General features: G+C 49.6%; 3 protein-coding genes across 3 annotated transcripts; 1 reads left to right on the top strand and 2 right to left on the bottom strand.

Annotated features, from left to right (window-relative positions):
* Nucleotides 1-3,398: 3,398 nt before the first annotated feature.
* TRIVIDRAFT_41347 (glycoside hydrolase family 3 protein) lies at nucleotides 3,399-6,252 on the bottom strand (the record flags this gene model as incomplete). Its single annotated transcript, XM_014095292.1, has 8 exons — nucleotides 3,399-4,752; nucleotides 4,803-4,969; nucleotides 5,077-5,206; nucleotides 5,274-5,377; nucleotides 5,455-5,677; nucleotides 5,757-5,920; nucleotides 5,995-6,077; nucleotides 6,141-6,252. 8 exons carry the CDS (start codon nucleotides 6,250-6,252, stop codon nucleotides 3,399-3,401), a joined length of 2,337 nt encoding a protein of 778 aa, XP_013950767.1.
* A 2,058-nt stretch (nucleotides 6,253-8,310) lies between these two features.
* tgaB (G-protein alpha subunit TgaB) lies at nucleotides 8,311-9,982 on the bottom strand (the record flags this gene model as incomplete). The annotated part of the gene is made up of 5 exons (XM_014095291.1): nucleotides 8,311-8,655; nucleotides 8,719-8,977; nucleotides 9,034-9,191; nucleotides 9,402-9,586; nucleotides 9,770-9,982. 5 exons carry the CDS (start codon nucleotides 9,885-9,887, stop codon nucleotides 8,311-8,313), a joined length of 1,065 nt encoding a protein of 354 aa, XP_013950766.1.
* Nucleotides 9,983-17,386: 7,404 nt separating this feature from the next.
* Nucleotides 17,387-19,317, top strand: TRIVIDRAFT_187417 (uncharacterized protein; the record flags this gene model as incomplete). Its single annotated transcript, XM_014095290.1, has 3 exons — nucleotides 17,387-17,432; nucleotides 17,800-18,366; nucleotides 18,674-19,317. The coding sequence occupies 3 exons, from the start codon at nucleotides 17,399-17,401 to the stop codon at nucleotides 18,949-18,951; spliced, it is 879 nt and encodes a 292-aa protein (XP_013950765.1).
* Between the last annotated feature and the right edge of the window lie 15 nt (nucleotides 19,318-19,332).

Genomic DNA, 19,332 nt, shown 5'->3' with positions numbered 1-19,332 from the left:
GTGTGTGTGTGTGTGCGTCTGTGTGTGTGGTTACTAACTTCAGAAGAATATTGGCTAATGAGCAAAATGGTCTCTGTTTTGTACTCACACCTTCCCAGGCTCCGTCTAGTGTGGAGCGATTAAAGTGACAGCTTCATCCGATGCCATGGAGAAGGGTGACTACAGCTGACTGCTTGTGCGCAAGATTCCCTGGTGCTCATTGGTCCCTAGCAAATCCTAGTTCATCTGCCCATCTTCTCGTACTTCGGACAGGTCCCTTGTTAGTCAACAAGCTGACATGACAATAGGATGGCGGGTATCGGCGACCATCTTGTGCGCAGGTGATCGAACTGGGTTTCGCGATTAGCCTTCCTTGCTGCCTTGGGCTCTTCCTCATGGGTACGCGTCGAGAGCTGCTGATGGTGGCGGTTTTGAGGCCTCAAACCTAAATCTGCACTTGTCGAGTTGATTGGTGCACAAGTTTTCAAAAACTTGATGGGCCGTCCCGCGCGGACGCCTGTTTCGCTCGCCCTCGTGTATGCGGAACAAAATCATTGGTTCGTTCACTGTTGAAGTCGATATCCGTGTGATGCAGCATTTCTGCCTGGTCAAGCGGCTATTTTTGCCTTTAGCTTCGCAGCAGGACAACCAAGCTCCTTCGGGCTTCATTCACACAAATGACCTGCGAAGAGTGTTGGGAAGCGTTCTGTTGAGGTATGGAAATCGCACAGAGCATTGCGATTCCTAACCTCGTGCCTGATACTACTCGTACTCGGCAGCCAGATATGTCGCGCAGTGCTCAATGGGCTTTCGCCACCCCCAGAGAATGCAATCCGTAGTGGGAAATGGTTGCGTCTGTGCAACAAACTCCACTCAGTCATTTTCTGTCAACTTCTCCTCAGACGCCCCCTTTCCCAGTAGGTAGCGGTCCTGGGTCAGAATAACTGCCGGCCGCTTACGCGCCGCAGCCACATCACATCGGTGCAGCACCGGATTTAGTCCCATCTGAGAGCATCATATCACATTTGATAGATGCTTGAGATATCCTGGCAAAGAACCTCTTGGGCGGTGGACTGAGCCTGATACAGAAACACACCCTTTCCGGGCCTTTTGTCTTCTGTTCTTTCGTCCATCTGTGCCCAGGCTTCTACCACATCCCTGCTATTCTCTCTCTTTTGGCCGGCTTATACTACTAATACCTGCAAGTATACTCCTTGTGCCCGTATGAAGAAGACAGGCTTGCGAGTCCATCGGGCGGCTCGTACACAGGTCTACCTGAAGGAAGGACTGTATATTATGGGGCACCCCATGCTGTTTGCATGATGCTTTCACGAAAAGCGTTCGGGACATGGCGATATTCATTACGCTCCGCCATTTCTCTTGCCCTTGCAACCGACGGGCTCTTCCGAGATACTAATCGAGCGACAATTACGGAGCAGTTTCAGCGTTGCTGCGGGCAGAGAATCGGCGATAATGCGGGTGCTGCGAGCATCATCTAGATATTGATCAGGCATCATCACCACCACCACTACGGAGTAGCAAGATGTGAGATCGCTGGAGTGTGCTACACCACTACGAGACTTTCGATGAACCATTACCAATACAAAATATGGGGACGCAGCGATTGATCCATATACAGTCTGCCGTTCCGAGACACGGAATCTATAATGGAGCGGCAGCCTCCAGCCGCTAGTCTGCACTGCGAGACTCTAATATTACTAGCGACGAGAAAATCGTACGACTTTTTCAGGCGTGGGGGAAGAAGACATGTTTGTCCGAAAGTGTCTTGGGCCGGGTTTTTATTTTCCTTTTTTATTTTTCTTTTTTCTGCGCTGCTTTTCTTTTCTCGTCTGTGTTGGTGCGCCCAGCTCCTCCGGACATCGGCAGCCGTCATCTTTCCCCAAAGAAGCATCGTGTGTCCGCCGGAAGCCGCTCCCTAGGGACTAACAGCGATATCCCATGGCTCTGGTAAGGGGTGCCCTTGAAATCGGCTTTGCCGAAAGGATCTGTCGTTGGTCAAGGATGCTGGCCTTTTGAGATCAAGTCATGGGGACCCCCCCAGCCAGAATCTTTGCCAACGGGCTGGGAAGGGAAAAGAAAAGCTGGGACTGGGATAAAGTAGGGGTGGGCCTTTGGGTTGGCTTCTGCCCGCTGTCAATGATGCCGATCGCTTAAATCTAGCCGCACTGTTCATGTTACAAAGAGTTTTCGCTTTGGGGCTTTGGGCACAACGGAGTCTGGAGTTCCGGTAGGAGGCTTGCTTATCAGGGCCAAGCAATTTGCGACGGAGGCCACTTTTTCTGTTTCGAGCAGTAAACAGTTCATGCGATCGTCGATCGTGTGACTTTTTGTCCGCACTGGCGCCGGGGAGGGGGGTCCCTTTTTTTTGCTCTTCTTTTCGTTCTCTTTTCCTTCTACGGGGTTTGTTGAGAAGCCAGAAAAGACGATCTCTGCTGGGCAATTTAGAGCGCGCCACCCCTCCCCTTCCTAATTACAGATGGGCTAGTAGGCTCTTCCATCATTTATCTAAAGCCGCCGTTCCCCATGCTCGATGCAAGCGAACAATGGCCAGCCGGAGGGATGAGGGACACAAATCTCACGTCGGGGTTTTTTGCATTGAGCGTAATCTCGTCCGCAAAAACATTGGAGAAGGGGACCCGTCGTGAAAATGGGGAACTATGGAGAAGCGAAAGAAGAAGAAGAAGAAGAAAAAAAAAACTGCCTCCTGTGCAGTAGTAATACTCCGTAGAGTAAGTAGTAGCTCCATCAAACCTGTAGGTGAGAGAAAAGAGAGAGCGTGTGTGATAGGCGGCGTGTCGGCAATTGGGGAGCGGAGCATAACTCGATGGGCCGCATGAAAGTCGACGGCACATGACAATGCTCCATGACATCAAAACTGTCTCCCCCTTTTTTATGCTTCTTCTTTGATTCCATTGCTTCTGTAGAAGCTTGCCAAGGTCCTTACGGGGGCCATACGAAGCACGAGTAATGTGCCGCTGTCATTGGAATTGGAATTGTTATGCAAACGTACCGAGGGCGGAGGTTCCGAGCGGTGTTGAATATTCCGGACGCAAAAGCTGTTGGCACTAGAAGTCCAAAAGCTCTCGGTATAACACGGAGCTCAAGTAAGGCGGTGAACATGTCAGATACGAAGCACCGCTCAAGTTGGCGTCAGCTTGAGCAAGTTGCCTAATAGAGGAGATGGGCCACTTCCAGGTAGTACCAGTACAGGAAGTAAATACGATCTATCCAATAGACGATTAGATAGTTGATCTTTCCGCAGCTCGCCTTGACGAAGAACCAACATTCTAACAGCTGTATCTACACATGGACGAAGTATGTACGAAGTATGTACGCAGCTCCGTTCGTCACGCATTACCCCATCTCGCCATGTCTTCTGCATGTTGGCCTTGTTGCTCTTATAAATCCATCGTCCCATTAAGGGGTAGTCGTCTGCTGCTGCTCCCAACATAGAACTTGTACGTGCCCTGCTGTAACTGCCACTTTTGTCTCTCTACGCTCCACACACTCAAATCTCTTCTTGTGAGATGGAAAGTCACAGATTGTGACTCATTCGGCTGCAGGAAGGGCTTTTCAAAGCCACGAAGCTGTTTCGCTGGAGCTCCTGGAATGCCAATGTAGAGCTGCGCCACTTCGGCACCAGCAACGCTGCCCGTGTTTTGTATGTCTACGCTGACGGTGGCGATTGCATCCCAGAGATCAGTTTGTCCGCCACTGACGATAGGGCCACCCGGCCATGGATACGTGTTTGCTCCCTGAATATAGTTGATGGATATGTTGGAATAGGCAAAGGTGGTGTAGCCAAGTCCAAAGCCGAATTCATATCGAGGTTCAATACCCTTCTTGTCAAAGTAGCGATAGTCAAGGTAAACCCCTTCGTGGAAATCGGCTTGGGGAAAGTTGACAAATTCGCCTTCCGGCTGGGCTGGATCGAGAACATCGCCGTAATCGGATTCGTTCTTCGCAACCGTGTAAGGGAGTTTGCCAGAAGGGCTCGTATCCCCGAAGAGAAGTGAGACGAGCGCTGGCCCACTCTCTTGACCTGGTAAATGCGCAAAGATGATTGCCGTGACATTTGGATGGTCAACAAAGCCGTCTACCAATCGAGGCCCTGCATTGTGGAAGACGACAATGGTCTTGCTGCATTGGTCAGCCACTGACTTTATTAGGGAATCTGTATAGTCATCGCGGATAGCGGGACGGTCGTATCCTTCGCAGGCCCATGCATTACCAAAGACGATGCAGGCGTCAGAACTGGGCTCAACAGATGGCTTGTCGGATACGAAATCGTTAAACACAGCCGTACCCTCTTGGGAGGCCCTTATCTTCAAAGCCTCGAATGGGGAAATTGTGAGTGCCGGCGTGATGGCTCCGGAGCCACAGGCGCCGAACATGGTGCCATTTTTGCCAAAGGTGGGCAGGCCATTATCAGAAACATAGTTTGAGTCAAGCGCCTCCATACCCGAGATCCAAGTTTGGCTGAACAATAGATTTGAAGATGGATTGAAAAAGTCTGGAGTCTTGGCAGAATAGCCAAAGAGGGAGAGCATGCGAGGCGACTTCAAAGGCAACGTATTCTTTGTGTTTTTGACGAGGACATGACCCTCAATAGCACCGTTAAGAAGAACTGGTGCAGCGGCAGGATCTCGCCCATCAACGATCTCATGAGGATCTAGGACGTTGGAAGGCATACCGACTCCCGGCTTGGGAAAACTGGTATCCTGACTGAACTGGTACCAGGTGGCGATGACTCTGCAAGCATGTCAGCACTTGTAGACTTTAACAATCATTACCGCTATTACCTTGTTGCCATATCCGTCACTCGTGACTCTGGTAATGAGCCATTCTTGACGGCTTCAACCAAATGATTACCCCAGAATTCGCTTGCCCCAGGCATGGCCACATCCAGGCCAGCTTCTGCAGTAGCAACTCCTGCATGCTGAGCGCCCCAGTCGGAAACAACGAAGCCCTTGATCACAACATTTTGTCAGTGCCACTATGCAATGAATAAAGAAGGAGGGGCCAAAAAAAGACGAAGAAAAAGATAGGGGAGTTGCTGGATAGGAATTTGCGTACCTGGAAGCCGAGCTCAGTCTTGAGAAGGCCATTCAAGGTTTTGCTGTTGGCACAGCCGTACGAGTTGTTGACACGCTGGTAGGAACACATGATATTTCCACTACCTGCCCTCACAGCATCTTGAAAAGGCCTGGTGGAAAAGGTTGGTGATTAAAATACGATCATAAACGGCTCTAAGGGGAGCGGCTCGCGCTTACCATAGATATACCTCATGCATTGTCTTATCGTCGATATTGGAAGACACAGAAGACGTATTTCCCTCTGGCATGCGGTTGGTCTCTTGCTCGTTGCCGATGTAATGCTGTGAAAGGCATTAATATCGCACTCTGGGATCTAGCATCTAGGGTGAATAATGAGTACTATTGGAAGTTCACTTACCTTGGTACTGGTAATAACGCCCTGCCCCTGAATGCCAGAAACCGTCTGAGAAACTAAGACGCCAGACAACCAAGGATCAACAGAAATGCCTTCCCAATTTCTGCCACCACGTACTGTACGCCAAGCAGGGCCAACAACGGGGCCGAGCAAGACATTAACGCCTTTCTTTTTGAACTCTCCGCCCATGGCAGCTCCCCTCCTAAAAGCCAAGTCTTTACTCCAGCTAGGGTTCGGTTAACCTGATATTGTTCCTCGACTAGATAGCCAGAGCCTGAATCAGAAAAACTAAAAGGACCTCTCACCTAGCACCAACATGAATTCCACTGGGGAAACCGCTAACAAAATCTGTATTGCGAAGCCCATTGCCAGCATCACTAAGGCACATGCCCGGAAAGTTTAGACGTTTGACGGCAGGAATAGTACCAGAGCATGTAGAATCAGCTGCTACACCAGCTGTTAGGTTAACCTGAAATGGCGTTAAAAGAAAAATCGGATTTACTTCCAAACGACATCTAGGATTCTCGTATCTCCTTTCCTCACCTTTTCCTCCAAAGTCATCTGGCTGACCAAAGCCTTGGCCTTTTGAAAAGCCGCTTCCCACTCGTTGCCGCCCACCATTTCAGCTGCTCACTCATGGCATCAGTATCAAAGCCTTGCATCTTTTCGAACAAGCCGGCGGAGCATACGCGATGGATACACAGGGGGCGATTGGCCATAAAAATGAGCATCGTCGGTGATGACATCTCGAGCGGCACCCGTCCAGTATGCGAGGCCCGCAAGAAGGGCAATTTGTCTCATTATGACCATGACTTCGGACGATCGCAAAACGAGTATCGGCGCGTGTAGAGCTAGTGATTAAGCACGTAAACCGGAAAAGCGATTGACCCTAGAAAATAGGCATTCGCGCGCTCGCAGGCTCAAAGACAAAAACCTCATCGAAATCGCAGAAAATGACGTTGCCAATAGCTCTTTTATTGCGAGCTGCTCCAACGGATTGAAAGACGCAATGCCATGCTACGCGAAGGCGACGGTAAAACAAGAAGAAGAGGATGAAGAGGAGAGAAAAGAAGACCGGCAAGGACACGAGAAGGGGGGCAGGAAAGAAGCTGGTTTATTCCAGTTCTAGTTCTAATGCCGCGGATGAGACATGCAGACAAGAAGCTCCCATTTATTGTCCGTGCAACTCGAGCCCAGGTGCCTCCTACCAGCAAAGCGGCAAGAGCTCCGCGCGCCGGCATCTCTTTCCCGCTGGCTAAAGTCGTCAACGAGTAGACTAATGTATCTATCAGGACAGCAGCGACCGTAAACTGCAACCGCAACCGCAACCGGCAACCCGCTTTGTTGCTGCTTGTTGACAACTCGAGCTGGTGGTTGCTTCCCCGCAAAGAACGAGAAAGAGGCAGGAGGAGGCGCCAGCCGATTGGCGGATTGGCGAGGGGCCCGACCAATGGGGGAGCTTGGAGCTCCTTCTTTTGCTGGTGGGAGTTGATCCACGGCTGTCGTGTGGGGCTGCAGTGACGAGTGAGAGGTCGTGATGACGATTGTGTGCATGGCGTTGTAGAAGTACATCCGTACTGCGATGCTCATTTAACGGGCTTTGTGGTGGCATTTCATGGGTCCAAATACGAGGTTATGTATATGTTTACGACATGGTTGTTTTTTAAGAGGCGATGCTAACTACCTAGTGAAAATGGTATGAAGGCGAAAAAAAAAAAAATCAACTGAGCGAGTAGCAATTGCACGTTTCGATCGTGCGACCTCCGGGTTATGAGCCCGGCGCGCTTCCACTGCGCCAAATTGCTTTGTAACCTGCTGCGGTTGTTGGTAACGACACGGCGCTCAATTTGGTTATGAAGACAACACTCCAATCACCACGATGTAGAAGCCAGAAGCCTATCACGCCAGCGCATTTCATTTAATAAAATACGATGCGCAAAATCGCATCCTCGCTATTTAATTATATGCCCAAAGATTGGTCACTCAAAGATGATCTCCTCGGATTATAACCATCCAGGGACACATTGGCCATGCCCCAGAAGCACATGTCTCTTTCGCCTATCAGTCTCCCACGTGCTTTCATCCCGTCGTCGCACCATGCACCCTCACAGTATTATAAAAATAAAATATGGAAGAAACTTGAGCACATTTTCAACCTATCTGCTCACAATTGCAGACTGACCAAGTCTAGTAATGAAAATAAGAGAAGACTTAGGTATCACTGATGAAGGAAAAAAGAAAATATGTGTATCCACCAACCCTTCATTTATCCAAAGGATCCTGGTTTCCCCTTTTCCTCCTCTTCCTCGTTGCCCTCCCATCATTTCTTCTTAAGATATCAACTTCAACCCTAGTAACGTAAACTCAAGCAGGCAGCCTCCATCTTTTCATCCTAGACTTCAACAGTCCTCCTCCTCCAATCCCACCATGGTCACAATATTGATTGGTCGGGGATATACAAAGAAAATAAACAAGAGAGTAAAATAATGAAAAATGTAAAAAATAAAAAAGAACAGGGAAGAGTGGCATGCCCCCGCTAATGTATATGTAAGACAAAAAGCAAAAATGAAGCGGAGAAGCTTTGGTGCCGATGAATAATGAAGGTGAAGCCGTAAAATGCCATAATCATGCATGAAAAGGGGGCCGAGTCGACTCAGGCAGCCCTAAACCGAGGAGTCAAGAATAACTGTTGGTCGAAACGTGGGCAGGTAAAAAAAAAAAATAGAGTAGGCGACGATAATAACAACATTGACGGGAAGATAGAAAGGCGCTCTAAATAAGTAACCTGCAAAAGACACAAGTGTTAATGATCAACACTGCTGTGCATTGCAGCAAAGATTAAAAAGTACGTTAGGGACCTTATAGTATTAACTTTTTGAGGTTTCGCTGAATAATCATATCTTGGACAGAGCCCATTGTGATTTTCAGGAGGTTTGTGTCGGTAGCATTTGTGAAATGGCCATAGATTTCCTTTTCGGGGTTTCTGCTCAAGGCACGGAATTTGTCTAGGAAATATTTGCTGGCTGCCTTGTAGTCGTCATCGGGCCCGTGGTAGTCGGTGAACCCATATTTGGAAATCGGACTCTTGGGTAGCTTCTCTTTGAAAAGGTCCATCTTGTTGAGGAACAGGATCAAGGACGTCATGGTGAACCAGTGAGAGTTGGCGATGGATTCCCACAGCATCAAAGCCTCGTTCATTTGGTTCTACGGTCATCTCGTGTCAGTTCATCGGTAGCGCTGAGTGGATATTCTCGCAAAAAGACTTACACCATCCTTATCTTCTACGAGACACTGGTCGTAACCACTGATGGCAACGAGGAAGAGCAGGCAGTTGACATTCTCAAAACAGTGGATCCACTTCTTTCGTTCTGATCTCTGGCCACCGACATCAAACATGCGGTATGTCAGCTGGCCGAGGTCAAAGACGGTTTCCGTGATACCTGTAGTTCTCAAACGAGAGCGGAGCAGATCTTGGTCATTCGGTACGTAGCCGTCAGCCCATATCCGGTCAATGTCGGTAACAAAGCTGGACGAGGGTTAGCCATGATGCTGCAACTAGATATCCGTAAAGGGTAAACTGACTATGTGAGGTTGTCGTGTAGGGCGTATTCATTGCCCTTGGAAACTGCCGCCAACACGCCGCTGTCTTGCCATAGCGCCTTGATGGGCTCTAGATAGTCCTCGGGCATGCCGCTGTCTGGGCTGATTTCGTTGTCAACCAAAATGTGAGCCATGTATTTCTATAAATAGCATGTGTGTTAGTCAGGGCTTCATGGTATTGAGCTGTGTAGCGCATCTTATCACTCCTCGGGCTATATGGTCCTGTATCCGCGAATAGCGTAACACAAGCACAAGCACGGGACCTGAAGTTAGGAGCGTATATAGAGACGTAAAGCAGCATGGGTTGTACGGCAACTAGTGGGGGCCAAGGGCCGTTGGTGATTACAAACCTCGTTATCCGGGCTGTCATATTCAAATCCCATCTCGGCCATAGCCTCGGAAATGGTCTTGAATGACTGGACAATGTTGCTGAAGATGACTGGCTTAAAATCAAGTCTCTCGCTCTTGTTGAAGCCTTGAGCATAGATAAGCTTCATCTGCTTCAAAATTGTAGACTTTCCGGACTCTCCAGCGCCTATGGATGGCAGAAACACGAGCGCGTTAGCAAATTCAACAACACAGCACCAATTGGCACCACGCCTTTCCACATTCCTTCGCCATTTGCTTCTCTCTTTTTTTTTTTCCGGTGACTAGAGCTGGAGAAGAAATGGGACAAGAAAGGGAAAAGGTTTGGTGGTATATCGTAATCAAGACTTACCCAACAGCAGCAGCTTTACTTCCTTGGCCATGCGCTTCTCCTCCTGGCGGATAACCTTGTCCAGCTCCCGCGAGCGAGCCTCGCCATCTTCATTCTTGTTCCGAGCGCCGAAGCACATCGTGGCGTTCTGTGACCAAGGGTTGGCCGTCGTGACGGTCCAATGCTGAACGTGATATGCAGAGGCTGAATCGGCAACCGGGTCGTGAAGTCGCGTTCACGGATGCGGCGGCCTGCGGAATGGCTTGAATCAACGGGTAGCGGCAGAAATCCCGCTACGCTTTCCTTTCTTTTTTTGAAAGTGCGTGCGCAAGTGTGTGCGTCCGAGGCGTGTCAGTTGCAATGGCAAGATTGTCGCTTAGCAAAAATGCTACCGTGCTGCCAACGTTCGATTGGGAGGGAAATGCGGTGCTTCTCTCTCTTCGCCCCTTTGTTTCGCGGTCGTCTCTGCTCTGTGCTGCGCGAAGGCCCCTGTCAATCTCGAGGTCCCTGTCGGCCCGTCGCTTTGTAGCGTCCGTCAATCGTCGCCGTTTGTCGTCGATCGGGGGGAGGATCAGGGCACGGATGGAGAGGAGAAAGGCAGACGGGCTTGGAGAAGATGGAGGTTCGAACTACCAAGTAGGCAGGCAAGGTTACAACTAAGCAAGCAAGCCAACAACCTGAACTTACACTACCAGGCCGGACAGCACTAGCACTCGGCAGAAAAGTGGTGACCTGAGGACGGTACGGAGGAAAAGAGAGGAAAAGAAAAGACAAGATTGAGTCCAAAGGCGCCGGGGATGACAAACTGCGACAGCCTATTGTGCCCTCGGGGGGGATTTCTTACAGCAGCAGTCTAAACAACCTGTATTGAGCAAGCTGCTGCCGAAGCATGGCATTTGCATGGGGGCCCTTGGCGGTTCTTTCTATGCATGACCAGGGCCTCTAGTGCCTGCGGCGGCCGAGCCTGCCATCGAGCTTCTCTTCGAGACACCAAGACACTCTAGCGTCCTTCGACGCTACGCTACAGGGGGCGAATAAGGGGCTTGCAGTGGACTGGCCGGGGCGATACTTGAGAGCGACTCTGCAGGGATGGGCGAGTACTTGGTAAAGCCGAGACAGAGTTGATGGGAGCCCATCAAGAATCCGCCGCCGCTGTATCTCTGTCCCACACAGAGGTACTCTCTAGGTCCTCGTCCCGAGTCGACAGCGGAGTATAGTGTACCGCCACATCTACACCAGGATGGCATTTCGGGCCGTATCGAATACCAGGGCAGAACGGGCCATCTGTGGCAAATCTCACTCTCCGGGAGTGGCGGAACCAGCGCTCCCGAGGTTGCGAGTACCAGCCAGTGCTCAATCTCGACAACCGCGCAGGTACACAGTACCTCGGGCTGCGTACTCCGCATGGCTTTCTGTAGCTTTAGGCCTACCACCTGAGGGCCATGGAGCTCCTCATCTTCAACTCCATTTTAGTGGTCCCTGCATGCGGCGCACACGTTTTTCCACACCAATGCTGAAGAGACATTTTGGCAACTACCGGAGTGGCGGATCAAGGCGACTCGTGGCATGACCTGAAGAATCTGGGCAATCCCTGCCCGTGTGCCGCCTGCGGAGCTTGTTGACTGGCGGAAAAAAAGAGAGAAGGAAAGAATTTTTTTGAAGAGGCAAAGGGAAAAAAAAAAAAGGAAAAAAAAAAAAATCAACCAGAGACAGGGAGAGGGGCAGCCTGAGAGATGCAAAAATGGGTTTCATTCATTCGCAGCACAGACTCCTTTGGTGCTCCTGTAATGCACACATCGGCATATGTCCAGCTCCTACCTGTATAAGCATGCAGAGACAACTGGAAACCATCTGCTTACAGTACCAGCCCCAAATCACCAATGCTTACATGTACCAGCATGCGCTGCGACTGCGCGCTGCTACCCAAGGCATCAGACGGCTGCGCTCGTGGCTGATCTGAGGCAAAAGGCCGCGCCTTGGGATTCGCAAAAGCGCAAAAGCACTGCGAGGCTCGCACTTTGGAGGCGCTAAAGTCGGTGCTAAGAGCAATTGATCCCATGTCATGGCCGGGAGACGTTACGCCACCCGGCTCAAAAAGCTGCCTCACGGAATACGGAGTGGTAATGCTAGCGGCTAGTACTGGCAGGATGAGAATGGCTTGTCCGGGTAAGCATCCAAAGTGCTCCGTAGTCCTGTATCATTTCCTTGGTTTCGGCACCAAGGCGAAGGAAGGGCCATTTGATGACCCAGGACGCCATCAATGCATGCAGATATTCAGATCGGCGACATCGCCAGTGCCAGCGTCTCAGCTACCGGGAATGCGAAACGCCAGGCTGCCTTTCTATTTTTATATTTATTCTTATTTCCCCAGTCTCTCTATTTCCTTAACTCGAACTGAGTCGCAATACCCCAACAAGAGGGAAAAAGAAACAAAAAAAAAAGGGAAAGGGAAAGCAATCTCAACCGAGAGACATTCGCCAGCATCACCGTGGCGAGAGGCGGCCCGTGCCAGGGGATGCTCTCCGCCTTCGCGTGCTGGGTGGAGCACGTGTAGTTCATTCAAACTTGCTAGCAAAAGGCTGGCCATGTCGATGGCTCTGTTAGTTCGAGCCTCCAATTAATCCCATTACGAGGCATAATAGGGCGCAGCTCTACAAAGGACTAGCAAACTAGCACAGGCGCGACTACTGTGCTGCACTCATTCCAGCAGCACCGGCGTCAGGTGTAGCGGCGACGATCACTTTGATATTGTGAGATTCGAAAGAAGGGTTTGAGGAAAAAAAGGAGACGGGCTTGAACACATGGCGAGAGCCTTATTCAGGTAGCATCGGTAAGCCTCTCGCATGTCATTTGCATTCCTATCGGAGGAGGTGGCGGCCGCAAGCGGAGATTTTACACTTTTGCTTCGGTTGGCACATGCTCGGCAGCCTCGTGCTCCCAAGACATGGCGTTGTAGCGCAGCTTGGATCGGCAGTTTGGGTCGCCACGGCGTTTCTGGTGGTGTCTCGCGTGAACCGCACGCATGAAGAGGCTGCTCTCGTATTGACAGCACATGACTTGGCGGGTATCTACTTGCTGCTAGGACTAGGATGCCCAGCACATTTGGACAAATTCAGCAAGGCTCTACTCGTACATGATACTGTGCGATATATGGACAATGCCAAGGTCAGAAAGTACAGTACTCGTACGGTAGCACAGATGCCTCCCTACCTTGCTGTACCTATCCATGTGGCATGCAAGTCATTGACAGCATTTGTTGCATACAACGATCTGCCAGACGAGAATCTTGACGCCGGCTGCAGCTGGTCAGCCTAGGGTAGCTATTGCTAGCGTACATAAGCCGTGCCGCGCCTCGTATACTGTATATGAGATGAGATGAGGATTGAAATGAACTGAACCTGTACGGATACACACACACACAAAGCAACGCAGCTGAGTAACCGGCCCAGATGAAAATGCCTCATTAGGCATGGAGCAGCTTCGTGCTTGGTCGTATTAGCTCTAGTGTCTGATAATGAATTCCTCTTCGGCATCAAATAGCGTTTGATTCGGTTACATTCCGTAGAAAGCCGGTTGGCTCATCCGCCAAGATGACTGCTCATCAGCAATGCTCAGGAGATCTGAGTTGCCCAAAAGGTATGAAGCAGCAGATGACAGACAGCCACCGGTTTGTGCAACCTATATTAACCCAACTTGTACAGCACAGCATACTGTATGACAGCACTGCACAGCACAGCACAGCACAGTAGGGTTGCAACATTGCAACTATTAGCCCGGCCATCTAACGGTCCTGTCACCTGTCAGCTTTCTCTCAGTCGGCAAGCCCCCCCAGACCTCATTTTGCCCAACGGCACCGGAACCGCGTGGCAATTTCGCAAGGTGGCCTTCGCCAGCTCATTTTTGCGACATGTCAAAAAAGGTACCATTGCTCCGTACCGGCAACAAGAGGAAGAAGAAGAAAAAAAGATTAGTGTGCCGATGGCGGGCCATGTTTGATTTGAAACATCGGCGCGATGGCCAGGGCCTGTAGCGTGGTAGGCGGTCCAGACAAGGGGGCCCCCCCGTCTGGGCCAGCTTGACCAGGCGCAAAATGGTGTCAATGGAGCGGTACGGAGTCGCATCGGCTGGGCCATGTCGAATGTCTGTCTGTATTGTGCTCCGCATCTGGCTGTGACCCGGGTTTTCAGACTCCGCGATGGACAGCCGTGAGTGATTCGGTGCTGATAGAACCTCATCCGTGCTTTGAAATGCAACCGTACTAGCCAATGAAGTAGATAGCTTTCTGCTGGGTACGGAGTATTCAGTTATATAAATACCCCGAGTCCGATACGTCATAATACTCCGTCTAGATGGACGGAATATCTTCGTTGCAGATGCCTATCGTGAATACTGAATCCTGGCGGTAGTTCCGAGAGTAGTCGCTGAATACCGCGCACCTAGCGCTCACAACAACAACAAGTGAAGTAGCATGTAAAATATCTTGCAGCACTGATTCAGTAGGCATATCCTATAATTTTGTAATAAAGTACCAGACAGCCAGGCATTGCCATTATGAGACATCTTGGCTCTCCGCCATGGAATCTAGCTACCCTAGAGCACCACCAAGGAGTCGTGTTATTAAGCACATCCGAGACGGGTGCAGCCCAAGAAGTACTCTAAAGACTCGTGGGGGTGTGCTGAACAGTCAACGATGTACAGTGTAATCTGTTGAGTTCGTGATGCAGATGTTGTGGTGGCTTATATGCGTCCCCCCTTAAGATGTATTAATAGCTCCTGATATGCAACAAGAACAAAAGTCCCACAGCCGTTGAACCACCACCAACTGCAGTGAGACTTGGCATCTCTAACAATGTCCAAAGGTATGTTCGCATCTTAAACCGTTTCCGGCAATTCTGTAGGGGCTATATTGACGCGTTTGCTCCGACGGCGCCTCGTCATGTCTCTCCCTCCCTACAAAACGCTTGCCTTGTCCTCGTGATATCACTTTGGAATAGTACATAATTTCCTAAATGCAAACAATGCGCTGATCAAATGCCTTTCGATTTTGTCTGAGTCATTTATACAGCAAAACTATCTCTACTGCTGCAAAGGTGTACTCATATAGTCATTGGTGGGATCGAACGACTAACAGCAAAGGCAAAGACAGAAATAACTTGCCCAAGTCGCCCCGTCGTTGCGGATGCGGAACCACTTATGCCACTTACTTGACTTCCAGTGACTACTTCAATGCTCGGAAATAAAATGAGATACGTAGCGGTTATCGTCGCGTTGCCTACTATATTGCAAGATCTGCTGGCTTCCCTGAAAATACCCAGCGGAGCCTTTTATAGCTCTTTCTTGGCATGATTCAGCTATGTCTTTGCCAACTTGATAACATCCCTGTCAATGTGCTTTCCAAACTACTAATGAGAAGAAACGTCAACATCAACAGCAAAGACTCCTAATTATCGAGCCACTGGTGAGAATAACACTCCTCATTACGGGCCACTTTGCCCACCATGGCAAATAGTTTTACTTGCAAATTCCAGAGAGGGGTTCACCATGATTTGTCCATAAACAGCCCTCTCCAGGAACTTTGGGATAATCCTTGAGCCTCCAGTGAAGCATTTATGCCCGTGGAGGTGGTTTGACATGACGGAAAGCATGGCCCTGCCTTCCATGAGGCGGGAAGAGAGTGGTTATTGTGATCGATTCCCAACCGACGTTGCTGTTGGGTTGATGCTACTCATGGCTGTCTCTTATATTCATCATCGGGAGCGATTTTAGAACAGATAGCTCTCATCTGGGTTCGCACTGGACTTTGTAAGTGTGGCCAAATTAACGCTTGTGGTAATCTCCCATTCTTGTTCGAACTTTGGGTACGGACCCAAATTTCTAGAGCAGAAAATAATCTTGGGATCAATACCCTTGTATATGGTAGACTGGTGGTAGGTTTTTACTACTATGAAACCATTCAGACGCAGGCATAGAAGCCTAAAATATCACGCAGCTTAATGATATGGCCAATTTTCGTGGCGAATTTCTTTTGCCAGAGTTGCGGTCCCGTTATAGCATCAATGATAGAGTGATAAGAGATAATTTCGTAAGGCACGGACAAAAACTGTAGTGCTGGAGATGACTTCGATCTATGCAGGGCACAGGCCAAGGCGGATTTCCTAGCAATTGTCCATGACGACTAATTCTACGGCAAAGGCAACTTAATTCTTTTGGTAGTTACTGTAAATTATCGACTTATGATGACACTCTTTTGGATGTGGCTGCCCCAAGGCCACAGCCATGTAGCCTTTTCCGACGAGATGGCAAGACATACTATAGGACCGCATATTTTCTATATGTGCAGTCTCTCACTTTCGACAAAGTATTGTCCTATAAAATATGTTCTTCAACCGACTAGATTATCGCGCTGGAGGCAACTGCGTTGGTCATCGTGACCACGATTTTAGTGAATGCTACGTACACTATCCCATTAAGTGTTTCTCTAACCTCTGCTAAACCATTGATGAGATGAACAGGTGTGTGTAAATAATCGTGTAATAATAGCTACGTAGATTTTACCGTTGTCAGTCAATGTAGAAGTGGAACTCATGACTTCACCCTTCCATGCCAATTTAAAACACAACTCTGTACACCACCGTCAAGATATGCATTTCTTCCTCTTTCTCATTCTTTCCCCCCCACTGATGGATTACCGTGGTCTTGTGACTGACAAGAACATGAGTATATCTTATGTTAACGTCCCTTTGCCAAGAAATTTGTGAAGAACGATTAAACGGGGAGATGATTCAGTAGTCGAAATGGTCATTGTTAGTGTAACATGTAACATATGCTCTTTAACATCTACATTAATACTAGTCTTCCATCGATATTCTGCTGCAAATACTCCACAGAGGGTTGCAACTCTTGAGTAGCGTGATAAATTTGCCTTATAGGGGAATTTCCCGAGAATCTCAAGGTTTGGTGGATTCAGGGCTGCTGAAAGCGGAACTCGTCAGCCAGTCATTAACCATAGTTATTTTTCTCCAGGTACATGGTCGCATTCCGCAGCTAAAATAAAGATACCTGAGAGAGATACCCTTTCGGTTCCCGAGCTAGGCATTTTGGCCAATCAGCAGCTCGATGGCCAAGCTGTAGCCCAATTGCTGGTCTCGGCTAGCTCAAAGCTTTCCGACGTCATGCTGCTCAGCAAAGTAGACGGGTGGTTGCACCGCAAGCAGAGGAGGTACCTATGCTCTGTCTGGAAGATTAAACGCTCTCGCCATCCTTCAATGTCATTATCTATCATGTTGAAATTCAGTATTATAATATAAAGCAAAGCAAGACAAAGCACACTGAATCAAATATACTGCCATGATTCAGGCAGCATCTCGCAGGGCCTCGAACCAGACTCTTCTTGTTGGTCTCCAGTTGGCAAAAAGTGCGCCAAAATTTTTCACCCCACCAAGCCAAAAGCCAAACCCAATTGCGACCGGTTTGTTCCATGCCTCTGTGGCAGGCGCTCGGCTCCCTGCTTTTCCTCTCCCGTCTTTTCCTCCCTTGACGGCGACTTCTTTTTCTTCTTTTTCTTCTCCTTCTTCTCCTTCACCGACGTCTTTTCTTCCAACATTGATACCCCGTTTCCCATCCTCACGCCGTTTCTACACAGCACGCAAAATGTCTGACGAAATTGTTCACCCCACCATCCAAGGTTTGTAGCATCTCATCCATGACCTCTGCCATACCCCGCCCTACCATGAAATTTTTATTCCAGCTGCCCCTCCATGGCCATGATTGGCATGGCGATGGGTTCGCTTGCCCACTTCCCTTGGTACCTGAAGGGCTTTCTTTGGTACATAGGCGAAGTAAGTGTTGTTCAATGCTCGAGGATCTGGCAAGCTGCTGGTTCATCTAGGCATCGTGATAAGCTGCCTACCTATCGAGATAAGAAAAAAAAGTGTCACACAGCGGGGTCTCTATTGAACCAAAGAGCTTCTATGTGAAAACCACATCAACGCCTGCTAGAACTATATCGATATCTCCAGAATCTGATGCTAATCGCTGGTGCTATCTTACAGATGGATGGTACCGCGAAATCTCCGACATGTGGCCCGGCCAGGCCATGACCCTCAAGGTCGAGAAGGTGCTGCACCACGAGAAGAGCTTGTACCAGGACGTGCTCATCTTCAAGTCCACCGACTACGGAAACGTCCTCGTCCTCGACAACGTTGTCCAGGCTACTGAGCGTGACGAGTTCTCCTACCAGGAGATGATCACCCACCTCGCCATGAACTCCCACCCCAACCCCAAGAAGGTGCTCGTCATTGGCGGTGGTGACGGTGGTGTCCTCCGTGAGGTTGTCAAGCACGAATGCGTCGAGGAGGCCATCCTCTGCGACATTGACGAGGCCGTCATCCGCCTGTCCAAGCAGTACCTCCCCGGCATGGCCGTTGGTTTTGAGCACCCCAAGTCCAAGACCCACGTCGGCGACGGCTTCAAGTTCCTCGACGACTACAAGAACACCTTTGATGTCATCATCACCGACTCTTCTGACCCCGAGGGCCCTGCCGAGAGCCTCTTCCAGAAGCCCTACTTCCAGCTCCTGCACGACGCTCTTCGTGAGGGAGGTGTCATCACTACCCAAGGTTGTATGTCTCCTTTTTCTTTGAGAAGGCGAGCAGCCCCCCAAGGGTTTAGCCGGCCTGCTGGAAGCGACCCGTGCTGTTTTCCTCCACGTTGGAACCAGCTTTGGCGATTGCATCCGCGTCCGACTCCCTAGGGGCTGCCAGAGCTAGTGCTGCCTTCTCAATTGGGCCACTCGGTAGTTCCGAGAATGGCGACTTGTCTCAGGAAGGAAAACATATAGGGCGAAGCATTTCTCGCTAAGCCAGGATTCCAGAGCCCTCTTCATTTTCAGATTGGGCAAACAGCTAACTTTTGTGATTCAACCAGCCGAGAGCCCCTGGCTCCACCTCCCTCTCATCGCCCGTCTCAAGAAGGACTGCGGTGAGGTCTTCCCCGTCGCCGAGTACGCCTACACCACCATCCCCACCTACCCTTCGGGCCAGATCGGCTTCATGGTTTGCTGCAAGGACGCAAACCGCAACGTCAAGGTCCCTGTGCGCTCCTTCACTAAGGAGGAGGAGGACGAGAAGCTCCGCTACTACAACTCTGAGATCCACAAGGCTAGCTTTGTCCTGCCCAACTTTGCCAAGAAGGCTTTGGAGTAAGGGGTAGCAAAAGGCACTTGTGCTGATGTTTATTGAGTAAGAGCGTTTGGGTAAAACAAATAAAAAGAAGGAGGACACAGGTTTCTCCTTTGTTGATGAGGAATGGCTTTATCATGAAACAAAAAGATTGGCTCGGAGCAACAGCGGTCATGCAAAGGATTGAGCGCTACATGAGAAGATCTACACGAAATCTAGAAAAGACATGAATTAAGGTCTTATAGATCGATTCTCTCATGAAAAGGGCAATGCCGTACCTGATTGTGCCAAGCAAGATGTGAAAGTCCCGTAGATTGCCCTTTCACAATATGACGCTTCAACATAACGTTTTCCAATCACTGTGTCGGCAACATGATATAGTGTTCTTTTACTGCTTTCTTTATT

The sequence above is a fragment of the Trichoderma virens genome (assembly GCF_000170995.1).
Source record: "Trichoderma virens Gv29-8 chromosome Unknown TRIVIscaffold_90, whole genome shotgun sequence".
Taxonomy (NCBI): Eukaryota; Fungi; Ascomycota; class Sordariomycetes; order Hypocreales; family Hypocreaceae; genus Trichoderma; species Trichoderma virens.
Note: the sequence above shows the minus strand (reverse complement) of the source record. Positions and strands in the feature narration are given on the sequence as shown.